Genomic DNA, 17,113 nt, shown 5'->3' with positions numbered 1-17,113 from the left:
AGATCCATATGTCTTCAGACATTAGCATACTGTGTTGTTCTCAAATGCTTTCATGCATACAGTAAAGAAGATTTGCAAGAAACAAGAAGTGATGTGTGTAGTGAAGCCGGAGCAAATCTCCATCTGCAACCCCCGAGACAGGAATCTGTTGATGAGGCGTAACAATGCTGACAGCTGAGGTGTCACACAAGCACATTTATCACCTAAGACATAATTGCTTTTTGGGTAAAGATAGGCTTCACTTTCTTATACTTCAAACATTTGTAATCTTACACTGTAGTTTTGCAGAGGACTGTGTGTGTCTGTGTGTGTGTGTCCCTAAGCCTGAAAACAGAGCGGGATCAGTAGTATCAGCAGGTGTGAACACTGCACAGATGATAACGGTGGATGTTTGCGTTTGGGAACATTGCACTCCCCACTGGAGCATCTCGCTGGGAGTCAGCAACTGCGAATGGTTCTCTAAAAACTGCTGTTCCCACTGGGAACTGGCAGATATGAACAAACATATAAAGGCTCAGGAGCTACTGTGGCTAGGGAGCACTTATTGTAAAAACTTCCCTATAAGCAGAGTTGGGTAACATTACTTTTAAAAATTACGTACTATGTTACAACATTGCTACCATTAAAAAGTAACTTGTTACTTGTTATGTAGCATGTTGATTATATATAGTGCAGAATGAGAGACAGGAGGTAGTTCTGAGCAATGTCAACCTTTATTGACACACAACACAGGAGACAGGATCTCAAACACAGTTGCAAATACAGCTGTGGTCAAAAAATGTAACAGCCACCTCGCTCAAGGTTGAAACTATAAACCAGCACAAAAATGACAATTACCAACATAAACCATCTTGATACAGTACTTAGCGATGGCTCTCATTTCCCATCATGTTTTAACCATGAGTAAGGTGGCTGTTACATTTCTTAACCACAGCTGTATTTTGCTGCTGTTTTGAGATCCTGTCCCCTTTTGTTGTATGTCAGTAAAGGGTTGACATTGCTGAGAGCTGCTTCCCGTCTCTCATTCCGTGCTGCTTGCCATAGTTACAAAACATAAGATAAGATTTCGTGTGAACGCAGAGCTTCATCCTGTCCGCTGTGGCCTCTCTGCTCTGCGTGTGTGTAGCTCAGCCCCGCCCTCAGACAAGCAGACACACAGACCTGCGGCTCTTTATATATCCATGACACAGAGACAGAGAGCAGAGTGGAGCAGAGGAGAGAGATGGAGACAGTGATGTTACCTGGCCGCTACGCTACCAGTCCCAAGATCACACCCTGCGCATTGTTCTTGGCTGGGGGCTACACACCCACTGCCTAAAGGTCGACGCCCAGAAACATCCTGAACATATGTCATAAGTCATAAGTGATGATTGAGAGGAATTAATGCCTCTACATTTACTAATTTAATTTACTTTTTTTTTTTTTTTTAGGAAAAAGCCTGCATAGCATACCATTAACCAACTTCAATTTCTTTGTGGCCTTAATGTGGCTCTTCGGGTTTGTGGTATTCTTACCAGCTATTTCATGGCCACATTGCTTCCATTCTTATTATTAACATTAACCTTGCTTTCTGTAAAATAGTTGTACTCCTCACTGTGCGCATTGTGCTGGTGTAGTCCTGATATGACATGCACAGCACAGAAAATGGAACTGCTGCACATGCCATCCAGTGAACAGGATATTTGGATTGTAATTTAGAATTTAAAAAAGTCTATAATATTTGTCTCCTGTTTTTTGTCAAAGAAATTAAAAAGAAATTTTGGTGAAGTTTTTATTTTTTAAACTATATTTTAGTCTCGTCTTTTTTCGTCAACAACATTGCATGTTGATATAGTCACAGTTAGTGTTTAACGACGTTGCTGCCGTCTCATCATCGTCTCGTCATCATCTTGTCATTGTCTCGTCTTAGTCATGGCAAAAATGGTCGTTCACCAACATATTTAGTCATAGTTTTTGTTAATGAAATGAACACTGGTGTGAAAGAGGGCTTATTCTTCTCACTAGAAGTCTGTTCAGTATAAACATACCTGGAATAAGTCAAGAGAAACAAGATGGACAGACTTTCTTCTCGTTAATACTGGCAACGGATGCCTAAAATTGGTACACTTTATCAGATCTAGGTAGTCTTAGGGTAGCACATGAATGTTTAGGGTGGATTTTTCCTTAAAAGTGATTAAATTGCATTAATTGGCTTTCAGTTTATTGGGGAGCATTAATGTTGCAAAATATTGTCGAATTATTTGTTTCCACTCTTTCTTTGTTTGTTTTATATTATGAAATCAACAAAATCACCTAACATTTTTCAGTGTTTTGTACTCATAAGAAAGACACTGACATAAACATATGCCTTGAGTTACATCTCATCACATCATGGAAATGAGTCATTTAATATAGTTTTGATTCTTAAAATGTTTTCCTTAAAAAAAAGGGGGAAATGTAATTTCACTTGCTGCATATCGACTGCAGTTTCCTGTTTTTTCTTGAAACAAATGACGATGCATATTGAAATAAGATGCATCATGCTCCCAGTACCAAAGAATAGCATTGTGTTTTACTTTTTGAAAATTGTTGAAACAAGTTGATCTGCAAGAGAAGTGAGTCAACACTGCACACTAGACTGAATTACTGCTGCCTCTGCTTCTCAGTGCTCTGGTACACCTGAACATTCACTGTTGATAGGGTTGGTGCAGTGCTGCTGAGCAGTGGTGGATGCTGCTCTAAAGGCTGAGGTCTGGCTGGGGATCGCCTGAGTGACTTAGGCAGAAGCGTTGCCCCGGCAACAGCACATCCTGGCTTTGCTTGGTGAAAAGGCCTTACAAAAGGGACGCAGATTTCACAACACAAACAACTCCGCTGCTACTGCTGTCACCTACTCTGTATAAGATTTTTGTAGCTAAAATATACAAATACAACCAGTGTGCATGTAAACATGTTTTAGGTATATTAGGAACATCAACGGATTGTCCTTCAGGGTTTGATGATTCCTTATGTGTGCGACTATAGTTTGTGACATTCATTAAATCCAATCAACCATGCAGCATGAAGGCAAAACAAATTCAGCACACTTTTAAATACCTATTCTAGGTACATCCCTTCATCCAAGATGCATTATTTCCTCTTCTAAATAACTATAATCCCAATATGACACACTGTGGCATTAATAGAGCATTGTGATTTTGGTAACACTTTACTTTAAGCCCTGCTATTTAGCATTTATAAGCAGTATGTAAACATTTAAGAAATGATTTATGACACACTAAAATCTACGTATAACCATATATAAGGACATTTAAAAGTTTTTATTATATATTATATTATTACAACTGGAGGAGTTATAGAGTTAACTACATTAGGAATTATAGCTGTTGACAGACACATTAATAAACACTACTACATGTATACTTGCAACTACATTATAGTATGTTATAAACCATAAATGTTATAAAATATAACATATAAAATAATATAAAATATACTACTTATAAACGCTAAATAGGGTTACTTATAGTAGTAGTGTTATCGTGTTTCCTAATAATAAAGAACAAAACACCTCTTTATAATTCCAGCAGAGCCACAAATACATCTTAAAATATTAGTTAATGAAATGTCATATTATTCTTATATGTAGATCATGTTATAATTAGTTGTTTTGCTAACCTTTTATTGTTCTTTTTTTAATCATACCCTGTTTGTTTTGAGATATTTTTCTTCAAATGCAGATGCAATGTTCATTGTGTGTGTGTGTGTTTGTGTGTGTGTGTGTGTGTGTGTACTATGTCCTTGTATCTATGGCATTAAAAGGCACTGACTGACAATGACATACTGTATACACACAAGCTTCTTCATCCACCTCACTAGTATAAAGAATGCCCTCTGCAACCCCTGTCAAACTACAAGCTCCATCAATAGGAAGCCAGTGAATGGAAGATGAAGACTATGTGTGTGCGTACTCTGTGTATTTCTGTGTGCATTTTAATCTCTCCCAGGTGTTTGGCTCAAAGAAAATGGGTAGATGCAAGCACACTATAGATCATTCTCATATTCCTTTCTCTCTCTCTTCCCTTTTACAATAAGGCATTGGCCAGTATAGATGCTCCACCTGTGGTGACGCTGCAGTTGAGCTCAAATCTGACAATACTGTCATCTTCACAATCACCTACAGGCAATATTCTCTATAATGGAAATCATATTCCTTGGTTTCCTGCTTGCTGCTATTTAAATGGTCATAAAACTAAATGGAAACCTCTGACAGCACCTTTCTTACGAGCAGCACCCGATATAACTCGCCATAAACGTGGTCACTGTGCCTCCATCTTCCTTTAATGGCTAACACTAAAGACAAACCCTCTTTTATTTTGGTGTCAATGTCGCTGTCATGGAGTAGTGGTCTGATTAATAAAGCTAATCAGTTTCCCTCAGTAGGTGGGTCATGTTGCAATAAAAATCTTTACAGTATGCTTCTCAGACAGAATATGTGTTTGAGTGTGAATGTAGGCATCTGCATTTTGAGTAGTGCCTTACGTTCTTGGTAGGTCGTGAAAAGGATGCGGAAGCGACTTTTCCGGCTGGCCTCGTCTGCCCACATACGTATGACGCCCAGTGTGGAGACCAACATGATGTCATTGGCCACCGTGGAGCAGAACTTGCTCTTCAGATCTTCCACCGAGCTGAGATGAGACAGGATGAGATAAGAATCCACATTATGTTATGAAGAGGAAATGTGCTATGCATCTCAATAATCTCTGAACACAAGCCCACAGCAGCCAATTTTTCAGGCCTGTTATCTTGTGATCACAGCTGAATATTGTGGTTATCTCAAGATAAGTTATAATGTTGAAGAGATCATATTTGTTTTTAGGCATATCATAGTTGATAATTCAATTACATCCTTATCTTAACATATCATGTTGATCATGATTTGAATATTTCATTATCTTGAGATAAAAATAAGTTATTGTTTTACAAGTGAAGTTGCTTATAAAGTTGTCGTCTGGCTATTCTATTGATTCTATTAATATGTCTGTTACAGTATGAAGCTACAGCCCAGCAACCGGTTAGCTTAGCTTAGCATAAAGGCTGGAAACAAGGGGAAAAAGAACCTGGCTCTGTTCAAAGGTAACAACATCTGCCTTGATTTTTGGACAGGTGCAGTATTTCCAGTCTTTGTGTTAAGCTAAGCTAATCTGCTGGCTGTAGCTGAATATTTACTGTGCAGACATACGAGTGGTCTAACTCTTGGCAAGATAGCAAGCATATTTCAGAAAATGTTAAACTTTTCCTTTTACTGACACTTTTGAATTTGTCTGGAATAGAGAGATACAATATTTCTCCTTGTGTCAGAAATTGATTCCTGTAATGTAAAATCTAATATGTTGATCAATCATGGTCTTTAGCTCTCAGTCTGTTACCCAGCAGGTCATCTGAGGCGAGCTGACATGAACAGACCAGGGCAAAAGAACCCTATACTGTTAAAATCCTTTATTTCTTGAATTAACTTAATGAAATATTTAATTCTTGTTCACAATAAAAAGCATACATTGTAAGTTGAGATCTCAAGGTGAAGAGATGATTAAGTCTCTGTCACAATATAAAGGACATAAAAAATTAATATGCAACTATGCAACTTTGAGCTTCTGTATGACTTATTAAATTAGAGAGAGTTTAAAAAATGTTGAGTATCCACACCTGCCACCGTCATACACTGCCACAAAGTTGCGCTTGCATTCATTGGAATTGGCCATCTCATAGTCGAGAAAACGCAGGTAGATCTGTAAAATGCAAGGATGCAGAGTGGAGGGAAAACACAAAGAGAATTAGAAGAATCAGTCAAGTGAGGAAATTTAAATGTGTGGACATGACAGAGGAAAGAGGTGAACAAAATAGAGCAGAGAGAGGTGAGAAGAAAAGATTTCAGCTCCTTCCTATTATGGCCTGTGCATCTTACTCATTATCCCAGTGCCAGACACAGCAGCCCTGTAATGAAATAAGACTGACAGACTGCAGCTTGTGTAAAGTCATTACATACGCATATCAAATGAGGAGACATACAGAGTCTATTAGCTTTAGACTCATTATTCATATCTGTTAGATAAAGTGTTATACAAAACCTACAACCTTGTTTAACTTTAAGAAGACCTTGGACATTTTGCGACAAGCTTTGGAAGAAAATGCACTCATGCACTTACAGTTCATTTCAAACAAAGATCATTTATTTCATTCAAAACCAAAATGCCAACATGCCTACAGTAGTATATAACAATGATGTAGCTAATGTCTTACTAATCATCAAACAACTTAATCTATGACAAACTCAAACTCTGACAGTATATGGGTTATTATAATATCCAAACAATCCCTTGTTGATTGAAATATCCACCTTGACTCTTCACAACAGCTAGGTGAACCTAACACTTCCTGCTTGGCCTCACATCATTGTCTGTCACTCATTCATCAGGTTGAGATCACCCAATCACAGCTATGGTTCTGGTCCACTGTGCACAGCACTCGCCATCATTGTGGTTAATGAGAGGACCGTTCCCGAACTGTGACAGGGAAATGTGAAACTTTAAATGCCCAAAGACGAAAGCTGCAGATGAAGCGGGATAATGGACTTCACAATGTCAACTTGGCTTCAACAACATGACAAGTGAAATGGATCGGAGGGGAAAAACAAGCTAGCCAATTCCCTTGAGGTTGCACATTGGTGTCAATGATCTTCCATCTAATAAAAATGTGTCATATTCTCTAACTTTGCTGGTTATATTGGCTTTGTCACAAGAAAAAGGACATTTTTTGTCTGCCAGGCTATGATAGTGGAATGAAATACTGCTCAGTGTCACTGCTGGCTTTACGATACAAAGATGAATATATGCACATGTGGTGTCTATGTGGTGTATATTCCCTTGCTAAAAATCAATTCGTCAAAGAGTGTTTTAACTTGTATTGATATTAATGTCTTAATCCCTGAAGGCAGGGCTGGAAGATGAAAAGAGGTTCTTAAGAAATTTTCTTAGCAGACGTTACTGGAGACTACTGTTGTGGTCTCCTCAATATTGCATCGATTTCCAGTACAGTGCTTTTTTATGTGATTGAAAGCTTTATTTTTATTTATTTTTTATTTGTTTACACATATGCAAAAGATACAAATTGATATAAACAGAAACAACAGAAAAATGTGATGGACAGTGCAAAAAACCCTCAGATGGGCTTGAACCTTACTCAATTAGAAAAGGAGAACAAATATTAAAAGGATGGGAAGAGAGAAAAATAAATCCAAAGATAAGATTGCACACAGTAGCAGACATCCATATATACAAGTACACAAAGTAATTAAAATAAAATAAAAATGACTAATTACTGGTGGGCAGTTTACAAAGATTATCTTGATAAACACTGAGGATGCCTGACTTGAGAAACAAAGGTTGAGATGAGATTCAGATGTACACAGTTAATGATTCTTAATGCTTGTGTCTGAAGATGAAAAATAAAGACAAGTTTGGTGGGATGAGCACACGCCCAGACTGAGTTACAGTTATGTATACATGGATAAACCATAGAGGAAGATAAAAGAGTGGCAACCTCAGTATTTATCATAGGTTGGATTTTTCCCAGAATTCCAACACTTTTAGTAGTAACTGTGCTAATTTGTTTTTTCCAAGATGAGGCTCATCAAACTGTACACCAAAATGTGTAGACTGCACATGTATAGTATGTATGTGTATATATGTGTAGCATATATAAGAGCTGGTCATCATTCCCTGGCCAAATATCACAGATAACGAAACATGTTTGTTTAATATTGAGAGATAATTTGTTATAGTTAAACCAATCACCTATCTTAATGAGTGGTTTATTTAATACTTTGTAAGGGTCTTTATGTGAATAAAAACTGTTGTGTCATCAGCAAATAGTATCTTAGCCAGTTTGTTAGATACATAAATCATTAATATAAATCAAAAATAATAATGGCCCGAGGACTGATCCTTGAGGTACACCACAAGTGATATAAAACAAGAACTAATATCATTGTAAGGGACAAACTGTTTTCTGTCTTTAAGGTAACTTAAAGACAGACAACAAGCAATGCAGATTTTTTTTTACTCCAAGATGGGAAAGTTTATGAAGAATAATGGGATGACTTACTGTATCGAAAGCTTTAGATAAGTCTAAGAAGATTCCAATGGTGCTTTCCTTTCTATCTCAAACTCTACAGATTTCATTAACAAGATACAAGACAGCCATAGAAGTAAAGTGGTTCTTTCTAAACTCATATTGCTGCGTATATGAAATATTATGCCTATCCAGATGATTCAACAATCTTTCATGAACAAGTTTTTCCAAGACTTTTGCTATTAAAGGTAGAACTGAAATTGGTTGGTAATGATAAAAAATAGCTGGGTCATCATCTTTGTATACCGGAATGATTTTTGCTATTTTCAGTTCAGCAGGGACAACATTGTTTTGTAAGGAAAGCTTGAGAATGTGAGTTAAAGGCTTTAGTATTGGATCCTGAACTAATTTCAATAGATTACCAGGGATATTGTCGAAACCAGGAAATTAATCATTTAGATTATATAGGACCTTCTGAATCTCAGCTTCCGTATCCAAAGAAAATTGAAAATCTTCTAGTACAGGAGAATTAATGAACTTTAGGGGATCATTTTTACTAGGTGGAATCTTAGAAGCCAAGTTGTCTCCTATTTCAGAAAAGACATGATTGAATTTATGAACAATCTCTTGAGGAGACCATAAACTGTCTTAAATAGAGATTGTGTCTAAAGTGTCTAAAAATTTAGCTTCTCAGCAGGGTGGATGAACTTGCTCAGTGGCAGAGCAGTTATGTCAATGACCTGAGAGGGACTAGTGTCAAATTCAAGCTCCTTTGCTGTGTAGCCACTTGAGAGACCTGAAAGCAATAACACCCCCTTAAAAGACACAGTATCACACTAAATTGATAGAACTTAACAAAAACAAACTTGGTGCTGAGGGTCACCAATTAATTGTGCTAAGAACACGTTAAGAACAGAGTAGTCATTATGGACAGATGCTGTATAAAAATGGCTCCATTCCATGTGGCAGGCTGTCAAACGCGTCTGATTTGATGTGTAATTGTTAAGGTTATAATCAAGGTTGAGGTTACAGTCAGGTGCTCTCGGCCAAATTTGTCTCCATTTGAGTTCAAGAGGCACATAATTGGAAAAAGTACCAACAAGCATGTTAATTAGGGACACTTGGCCCAGCCACTCCATCGTCAGCCAAATTACACATGATGTTTTCTATCCACAGCACAAAAATGCAATTAATTCAGCAGTCTGAAACAAATGAAATTAATTTAATCAGGGGAGACTAATGAAAATTGCAAAATGTTGTTGATAAAATGTAGGCCTACATTCAGTTTTATGAATGGACTTCATCTGGTGCTAATGGCTGATCAATGAACCTATAATCATTAAAGAGCTCGACCATCATAACTTTGCTATGGTTGGCTGGTGGTGTTGGTACATTACAGGTGGTGGCTGGATTTTTGTTTTGCATCAGGTGAAGGAGGCAGCTGACTAACTGACTTTATACTGACTTTGTCGTTCCTGTAAATATTATATTATGTAAATATGATACATTATATAGAACAAAAAAATGATGTAACACATTAAATTCCTATTATCAATAAGGGCTGCGCTTGAAACAGCCCACAATAAATCAAAGGTATCAGGCAAGTTTTTATGAGTTGCAAAAGCTGCCATTAACATCAGTGACAAGTTGTAGTTGTTGCAGACCCTGATACAGTTTCTAAAGAGATATGTAGATATGTCTAAAGCATCTGCCTCAAAATTGCATGAAATATTCTGGCAGGAGAATAGTAATTGTTTTTAAATGTATAATGTGTAAGAATTGGCCACCTGATTCAAACAAATAGGGGGCAGCATATCACCCCCCCAAACACACACACATACACACACACACACACGCACGTCACCCCACCATCATTATCACTCACTGAATATAGCATAAAGCTTACTGTTTACAGTGAATCTGTGCTATGGTGTTGTCAAGATATCATAATGCTACGGAGAAATTAGAGACAGTGGTAAATCACAAACGAACTGCACAGATCAGAAAGACGTACAGAGATAAGTTTCAACATAACTCTAAGTCACAACTAAATGGTTACACACATGCCTCTAGGGTAGGTGTAAATCATAAAATGTCACAGAACTCACTAATGGTAAGACAGCAGTTTTTCTGCATCACTTTTTCATTAATTGCATGCCATTTTACAACACAGTAATCCTGTAGAGACCTAATTTATTGATATGATATTTTAATATTGATCCAGATTATGTGCTACAATGCAAAATGGCTCATGCCAGCTTTCACATAGATGGTGCAACTCAGTGCAATTCGTCAGATCAGCTAACATGAACAGCTGATGTCTCCCCATCTGCAGCAGCAGCCGGATGCTCCAACGTTGGTGCAACTTTCCAAAGGATAAACCGACTACATATTAGGAGTCTGCATGGTTACTTTCTCACCTTAAAAAATCTTAAAACTTAACAAAGTGACATATTAAAAGTCATACAGCGAAAATTTCAGCAGCATTCAGTCTGGCTCCACCATTACTAGGCAGTGCCACTAGTTCTTCCTCTCATGTTGGACTGAGGGCAGACTAGACGCTACAGGGACTCACTATTGCCCCTCAGGTACAAATTGGTATTACAAGACAGTACGGGCCGAGGCTAGCTGGTTAGCATGCTAACTTCAATAGATATCTCTGCAACACAATACATATAGGTCTTTGACATAATGTCTAAACTGTTACTTCTTCACATTCTGTTGATAATTTTAGTTCATTTGGGAATGTTTTAAACTAAAACTCTGGCCAATTATTACACATTATACCTTTAAAGCAGATGGCAATAATGGATTCTCCTGCTTATATTGGTCATAAGAAAAAACACTTTTCTTGTGTAACTATAAAAAATGCAACATCAGTGCAGCACAAAGTGATATGGGACTTCTGGAAATGGCTGCCTGTGTAAATCTAAAAGCTGATTGTTGCAAGGTAAACTTAAAAACAAAACAAAACAACAACAACAAAACAAGATTATTTGGCCTTTGCACCATGCTGCCACATACAGCTATTTATACTGTAAAAGATGAGAGTCTTGGATAAAAAGTGTATCATTTTTATCACATGAGATGGTCTTAATGGTATCAAAGGCTGCAATTGTTTCCCTTTTGCCATTTCATATGCATCCTGCTGAGTTTAACTGTGGAAAAGTAATAACTGAAATTCTTCTTCTCTGTGATACCTTTGCTCACCTTTTGCATGCATTAAACCAGTGTCTGACACATGCCAATTACTCTTTGTGCAGACTGGAAAGACGATCAAGGATACCTCATTATTTAACAGCTAAATTCCTCATGCAGAAAGACATGCACCAACCTACAGATACATAAATAAAAGCTTGTGATGTTTTTCCATGTCTCCTGTTGCTGAAAGAACTGACCATGGATGAAGAAAAATCTGAGTGCAGATGGCATCACAAAGCCAAAAGACGGCAATGGATCAGATAGATACAATCACCAATTTGTAAGGCGAGAGATTGGCTCCAGCAGGGAAATTGGCTGCCTCTTCATTGATTCTGCAGCGCCCAATAATGACGCAGAATCCATCACTGACTGGGGAAGAATATGTTCTCACTGTTGCTAAAAGGTGCCTGTAACAGTGTTCGTGCTGTTCATTACAGTCAGAATGAATGTCCATATTTTGGCCATTACCTCCATGAAAAGATGCGGAAAGTGACAGACAGTGCAGGCAGGTGTGATGGAAAAATCCACGCCATGTAAAACAGACAGGACACAAATGATGTCTGTAGAAAATGTAATAGCTGTTATGAGTCAAAATGAGGCAACTGAAAGTATTCTGCAACAAATAACAGCTGTCAGCTGAATTTGGATAGCTGTCCAAACAGAAATATCAAGAGGAAAATCTTACTAGGAAAAAAACAGATTGCAGTTGACTAGAGCTGTTATTTTGTGAATATCAAAAAATATATTTTGTGTGATTAAAATGTGATTGTGTTGCTCAGACTTGCCAATTGCATGTTGCTTTTTTATCTTACTTTGGATACCAGTAAAAAATAAATTAATGCGGTTTTGGAGGTTGTTTCTGAGAAGCCCATTTATAGGAAAACCTGAGATTAAAATGACACATGGTGGTGTAAAGCAGTCACATTATGGCATTAAAAGTGCTGCAGTACTGTCACTTCTGGCAACAACACATGGTCATTATTGCTTATTTGTATCTTTCTGTCAGTCTACTCTTCCCTTACCTTTCATGCCTTCTCTCTCTGCCATCTGCCTTCTCACCCCTTAACCTAATCCCTATACATTTAGATCTTCGATAAAATGCATTATTAAGCACATTGTTCCCTTATCCCCTCCTTTCCCACTTTTCCTCCTCCTCTGTCCCCTTCTGCTCTCCTCTCTCTGGAGCGCTCCGGTGCAGTCTAATTAGAGCCTCCGGTATAGGATGTCATTATCTCTCTGCTTTTTCTGGCACACTGGGTACAGTGCAGTACTGTATCAGCATAGGGAAATGAAAGCCCTGCCCTACGCACGGCAAAACTTCACGCATGCACATACACAGTGAGGGTTGGAGGTAGGGGTGGGAGTGGGGTTGGGGTGGGGGGGTGGGGGGGTGGGGGGGCTGGAGGGGTGTCATCCTCTGCATCTCCTTCATTGCAGTAACATGTGAGCATGCGCATGTGTGCTTTAGAAAGAGAGTAGAAGTGAGAAACCAAAGGAGACAAAAAGAAACTAAGTTTTATAAATTTACTGTAATGTGTAACTGATTGTGAGCAGCAGTGGTGGAGGTGGAGGTGAGTGCGTCAGGACTGTGTGTGACTGAAGATAGATTTGTACTGAAAATTTTATTTGCTGGCTTGTCCATCAGAGCCAATGACTGTCAGACTTTGGTGCATGACTTGCCTTGCGAGACACTCCTGCAGGGCGAAATATGACACTGATCCAGACCAAGCAAAATACATCATACTGCCAGGCTCGCTCACCCTGTCGCTCTTTCATGCACACACACACATCCTTAGCCTCACACACACATGGATACACGCATGCAACGTGCACGCACACAAAATTGACTTATGGCTCTCTGGTGCTGTAGCCACGATGTACTAGCTGACCACTTATTGGGACTGAGGAATCAATGCGGCTTTTTTGAATCGACCTCAACATTTAACTGGGGCCAGGTCTCAATGTAGCTCTTATTGTATGGTTCCACGTGAGTGCTGATGATGAAAAGAATGGTGCTAGGTGGATGATGCAGCCTCATAGTTCCTGTGGCCTTGGGGCTTAAAGTAGCTGAAGCTGAAGGACATTTCTGAACTGAAACAAGGTCATTAGCTAGAAATATGCAATCCGACGAGTATGTCAGATAAGAGCTAAGCAACTGCTGTGGCCATGAATCACAGTCGCACCATTGCTATCAGCCAGTCATATCATAAGCTATTGTATGTGTGTGTGGTACAGTACGAGAGCCTGCGGCACAGTATTAAAAACATGCATGAAAAGCACTATGAACCAAATCATACTTTTCATCAGGGGTGGAACACAGCTTAATAGCTTTCCTAATTTGTACTATATGACTCTAAAAAGATCTCTGCGGTGTCCACAAAGGGAGATGATAATATCGTGTAACATTAAAAGGCGTTAAAAGGCAAATAGTGACGCAGTTAAGCTGACATTGCAGCCGCCTTATCTCACTCCTGCACTCCTGGGAGCAGTGGGACAATGCACGCATTCAGAGAAATGAACCCACCTAAACAAAACCTACAGTATACGGTAAGTCACTATTTCATATGTAATAACTTCAATTTTTGCAATAACCTACATTATGTCAGCACCAAAATTTTTTTTTTTTTAATTTAAATGTTGGATACATTCTCACAAATGCAAAAATGTAAAATGCTTAACCAGCTTTATGTACATCCTGAAGCCATTTTTTTAACACAAGATAAAAGTCTATTTCTCCTTAACATTTATAATGACAGTACTATAAATGTGACCAGACCCTTTAAATCCTCAGAACGTGAGCTGTGTAATAATTTCTATCCTTAAGTGAATTGTTCTAACCATAAAATTCTGAGCAAAAATGTAGTCTTATTCTGTGAATCAAACCTTGCAAATGCACCCACAACTGGGCCAACACTATTTTAGCAGATTTACTGCAGACTGTGTGCATGCTTATATGATGAAGCCATATAGACTCATATGAGAAGTTATAGCAATTTAAAATGTGGCCTTTTCCTGCACTGCTGCTCTACCCGCGGGGAACTTTTAATCCGGTAGCATTAATGCAGGTACCTCGGTAGATAAGGAAGCATGTCTAGTGTGTATTAGGGGATGTATTAGCAAAAGTGTGTATGTGTGTGTATGCATGTCTGTTTTTGTATATGCATGCAGGGAAGCATGGAGAACATGGGCAGGGAAAACAAATACAGGCTATAGCAGGCCTGAGAGTCAAACTGCATGGCAACACTATTTCATCAGCACTAACGCACCCTCCCCTCTCTCTGTCTGTCCGGTCTACCCCCACTCCCCACCCTCCCTCTCTCTCTTTTTTCTTCCATCCCTCTATTCCTCTTGGCAACAGCTCGCTGATTAAAAAAATGGGCCTGACCCCAAGTAAACCCTTCTGCCTATCTGTCTGACCCTAGCTGGGGAACAAGTCCCCCCGCAGCCAGAACACTCACATTGGGATACTGCTGACAGCTGCAGACAAACCCTCATATCAAAGCTTCCTGATGCAACCCTCAGACCCTGATCTGACAGCGTGTCTGGAGGAATGCTGAATAGAAACAGCAAATTAATAAGAAAAAGTACTAGATTAATACTAGAATAATAGATTCTTGAAGCTAAACATTTTACAATGAATACTGTTGAAGAGAGGAAATATTTGTCAAATGAACAACAGTCTCCTATATGTATTTTTCTTGTTGATTTGTTTTCTGATGTGATATTTCCATTTTATTTCATGTGACATTTCAAAATTTAGCTTAAAATCTAATTCACAGTTGGATGGGAACGTAGCTTATGTCACTAACCTTAGAGCGTGGCGGAGCACGGATGTACCATTTACAGTCGACGGCTTCGGTGGCGCCAGCCTTCCCGTCTCTGGTGATCTGATGAGACTCAACGATACCTTCTGGACCAACCATGTCATACTGACAGGCTGAAACACACACATATGCATAAACACACACAAACGCAAATACATATATACATTTGCAGTTCAAGAAAACACTCACAAATACCACACATGTACACATACATACATGAGACATCTACAGAATCAAAACAATATATATAAATAACTGGAAGCACTACAGTATTTATTGAGATAAAAAGAGAACTGAGAAAGAGAATGGATGTAAAAAGGAATGAGACAAAGAGAGAGAAAGGCAGAGAGAGAGCGAGAGAGAGAGAGGGAGTATACCTACAGGGCAGAGGTGGGGGTACTCCTAAGTCTGCAAAGTCCGGATCTGAGGAGAGAGCAGAAGAGGGGTGGGATATTCATTTTTAATACATGATTACAAAATCAGGATCTTCACAGAGCGCAGAGGAAAAAACAACCAGGTGTAACAATATACTGAGTAGCTTCCTGTGGAGAGAACTACAAATTGCTGCTCTAACTTCTAAATTATTTTGGCATCCTTAACCTCTTCCACTCCCCGAGGACGCCCGTGGATAGCCTTTCAGAGGCTATAGCGGGCTCACTTTTAAAGCTACTATGAAGATACTGGTATCACATGAAACTGGCCGACCTAGGAATCCATTGGTACCAACTATGTCATGATAGCTTGTCGGGAAGGGGGCTAAATAATGCTCTAAAGTTTGGTTATATTTTGGCGAGGGAAAAACTAGCATGGCCATTTTCAAAGGGGTCCATTGACCTCTCACCTCAAGATATCTGAATGAAAATGTATTTTATGCAGTTATGGGCACAAACTATGCAGTTTTTTGCATTCAGTATAAAGGTGTTTTTTCGCCTATTCTAAAAATGGTGTATTTTAATATTTCTGCACACTGGGGTCCCTAAAAAGTCTCGTAATTGCATACATTTGGTATGACTGGGAAGCTGAGACTTTTGTGGATTCAATGAGCCCAATTGTATTAATCTGTGATGATATTAGTCCCCAAAGAAGCCATTTCATTGTAGTGAGACCATTTTTTTGAAACGACCTCACTGTATAAAATGACTTATTGTGACCTCTAGGTAAAGTTTCATCACAGCCTCATGAAACTTTACAACCACCAACTGGAGACCTTGGTCATTCAGAGGATGTATGGCTTTCCTAGGTATATTGACAATAAGTTTCTGAGCAATTTCCAGAACAGAAGTGCTTGCCATCCAATTGCCAAAAACTGCAATTCTCAAATTGTCAAAACATTTTTGATAACAAATCACAGCATGAATTTTTCTATGGTGATCCTCGAGGTCTTGGTGTCTTAATATGGTATTTTGGACAGATTTTGACAATTTTTTGATCAATTTTCAAGTAGTCAAAAATAGTTTAATTTTGCACCAAATCTGTATAACAAATGGTATTAACCCAAAAATTGCTGCAACAACTTATGAGACATAACTGAACATGGGAAAGACCATCATATACTTCTGTCATAATGTTCTAAGCCTTTATACACTTTAAACTTTCAAAATTTGAATAGGCACCTAACCAAAACACAATGTTTATTACAGATTTATGAATAGAACAATTTGACACAATAGTGATCTCAAATTAATATTCAGATTCCCAGCTTTCAGATGATGTATACCACTTCTACGTGGCATATACTGTTGACCTACTATTACCCCCTAAAGATCACCCCAAAAATGGGTCTATGGTAGGGGGGCTGTAGTGGAAGAGGTTAAATGCTTTACTAACGTCTCCTCTTTGGAGTTAGCTGAAAGAAAGATGTTGGCATGTTAGCTGTCATCATCATCTCATTATCTGTAATGCCAACAAGTCCAAAATTTGTGGTAAAAGGTCATGAAGTCCTGAGTCAGAGTTCCTCTGTTTGAAATTCCCCTTATGCA

General features: G+C 38.5%; 1 protein-coding gene across 3 annotated transcripts in view; it reads right to left on the bottom strand.

Moving 5' to 3' along the window:
- neto1l (neuropilin (NRP) and tolloid (TLL)-like 1, like) overlaps positions 1 to 17,113 on the bottom strand; it is an 84,595-nt gene that overhangs the window by 16,804 nt on the left and 50,678 nt on the right. For all 3 annotated transcript variants that reach the window (XM_044340480.1, XM_044340478.1, XM_044340479.1), the window contains exons 5-8: positions 15,516 to 15,557; positions 15,120 to 15,247; positions 5,686 to 5,768; positions 4,522 to 4,667 (exon numbers count right to left, since the gene is read on the bottom strand). In XM_044340480.1, coding sequence (XP_044196415.1) covers positions 4,522 to 4,667; positions 5,686 to 5,768; positions 15,120 to 15,247; positions 15,516 to 15,557 — 399 coding nt within the window. The remainder of the gene's footprint in view (positions 1 to 4,521; positions 4,668 to 5,685; positions 5,769 to 15,119; positions 15,248 to 15,515; positions 15,558 to 17,113) is intronic.

This window comes from Thunnus albacares, chromosome 21 (assembly GCF_914725855.1).
Source record: "Thunnus albacares chromosome 21, fThuAlb1.1, whole genome shotgun sequence".
Lineage (NCBI taxonomy): Eukaryota > Metazoa > Chordata > Actinopteri > Scombriformes > Scombridae > Thunnus > Thunnus albacares.
The sequence above is the reverse complement of the archived record's forward strand: the minus strand, read 5'-3'. Positions and strand labels throughout refer to the sequence as shown.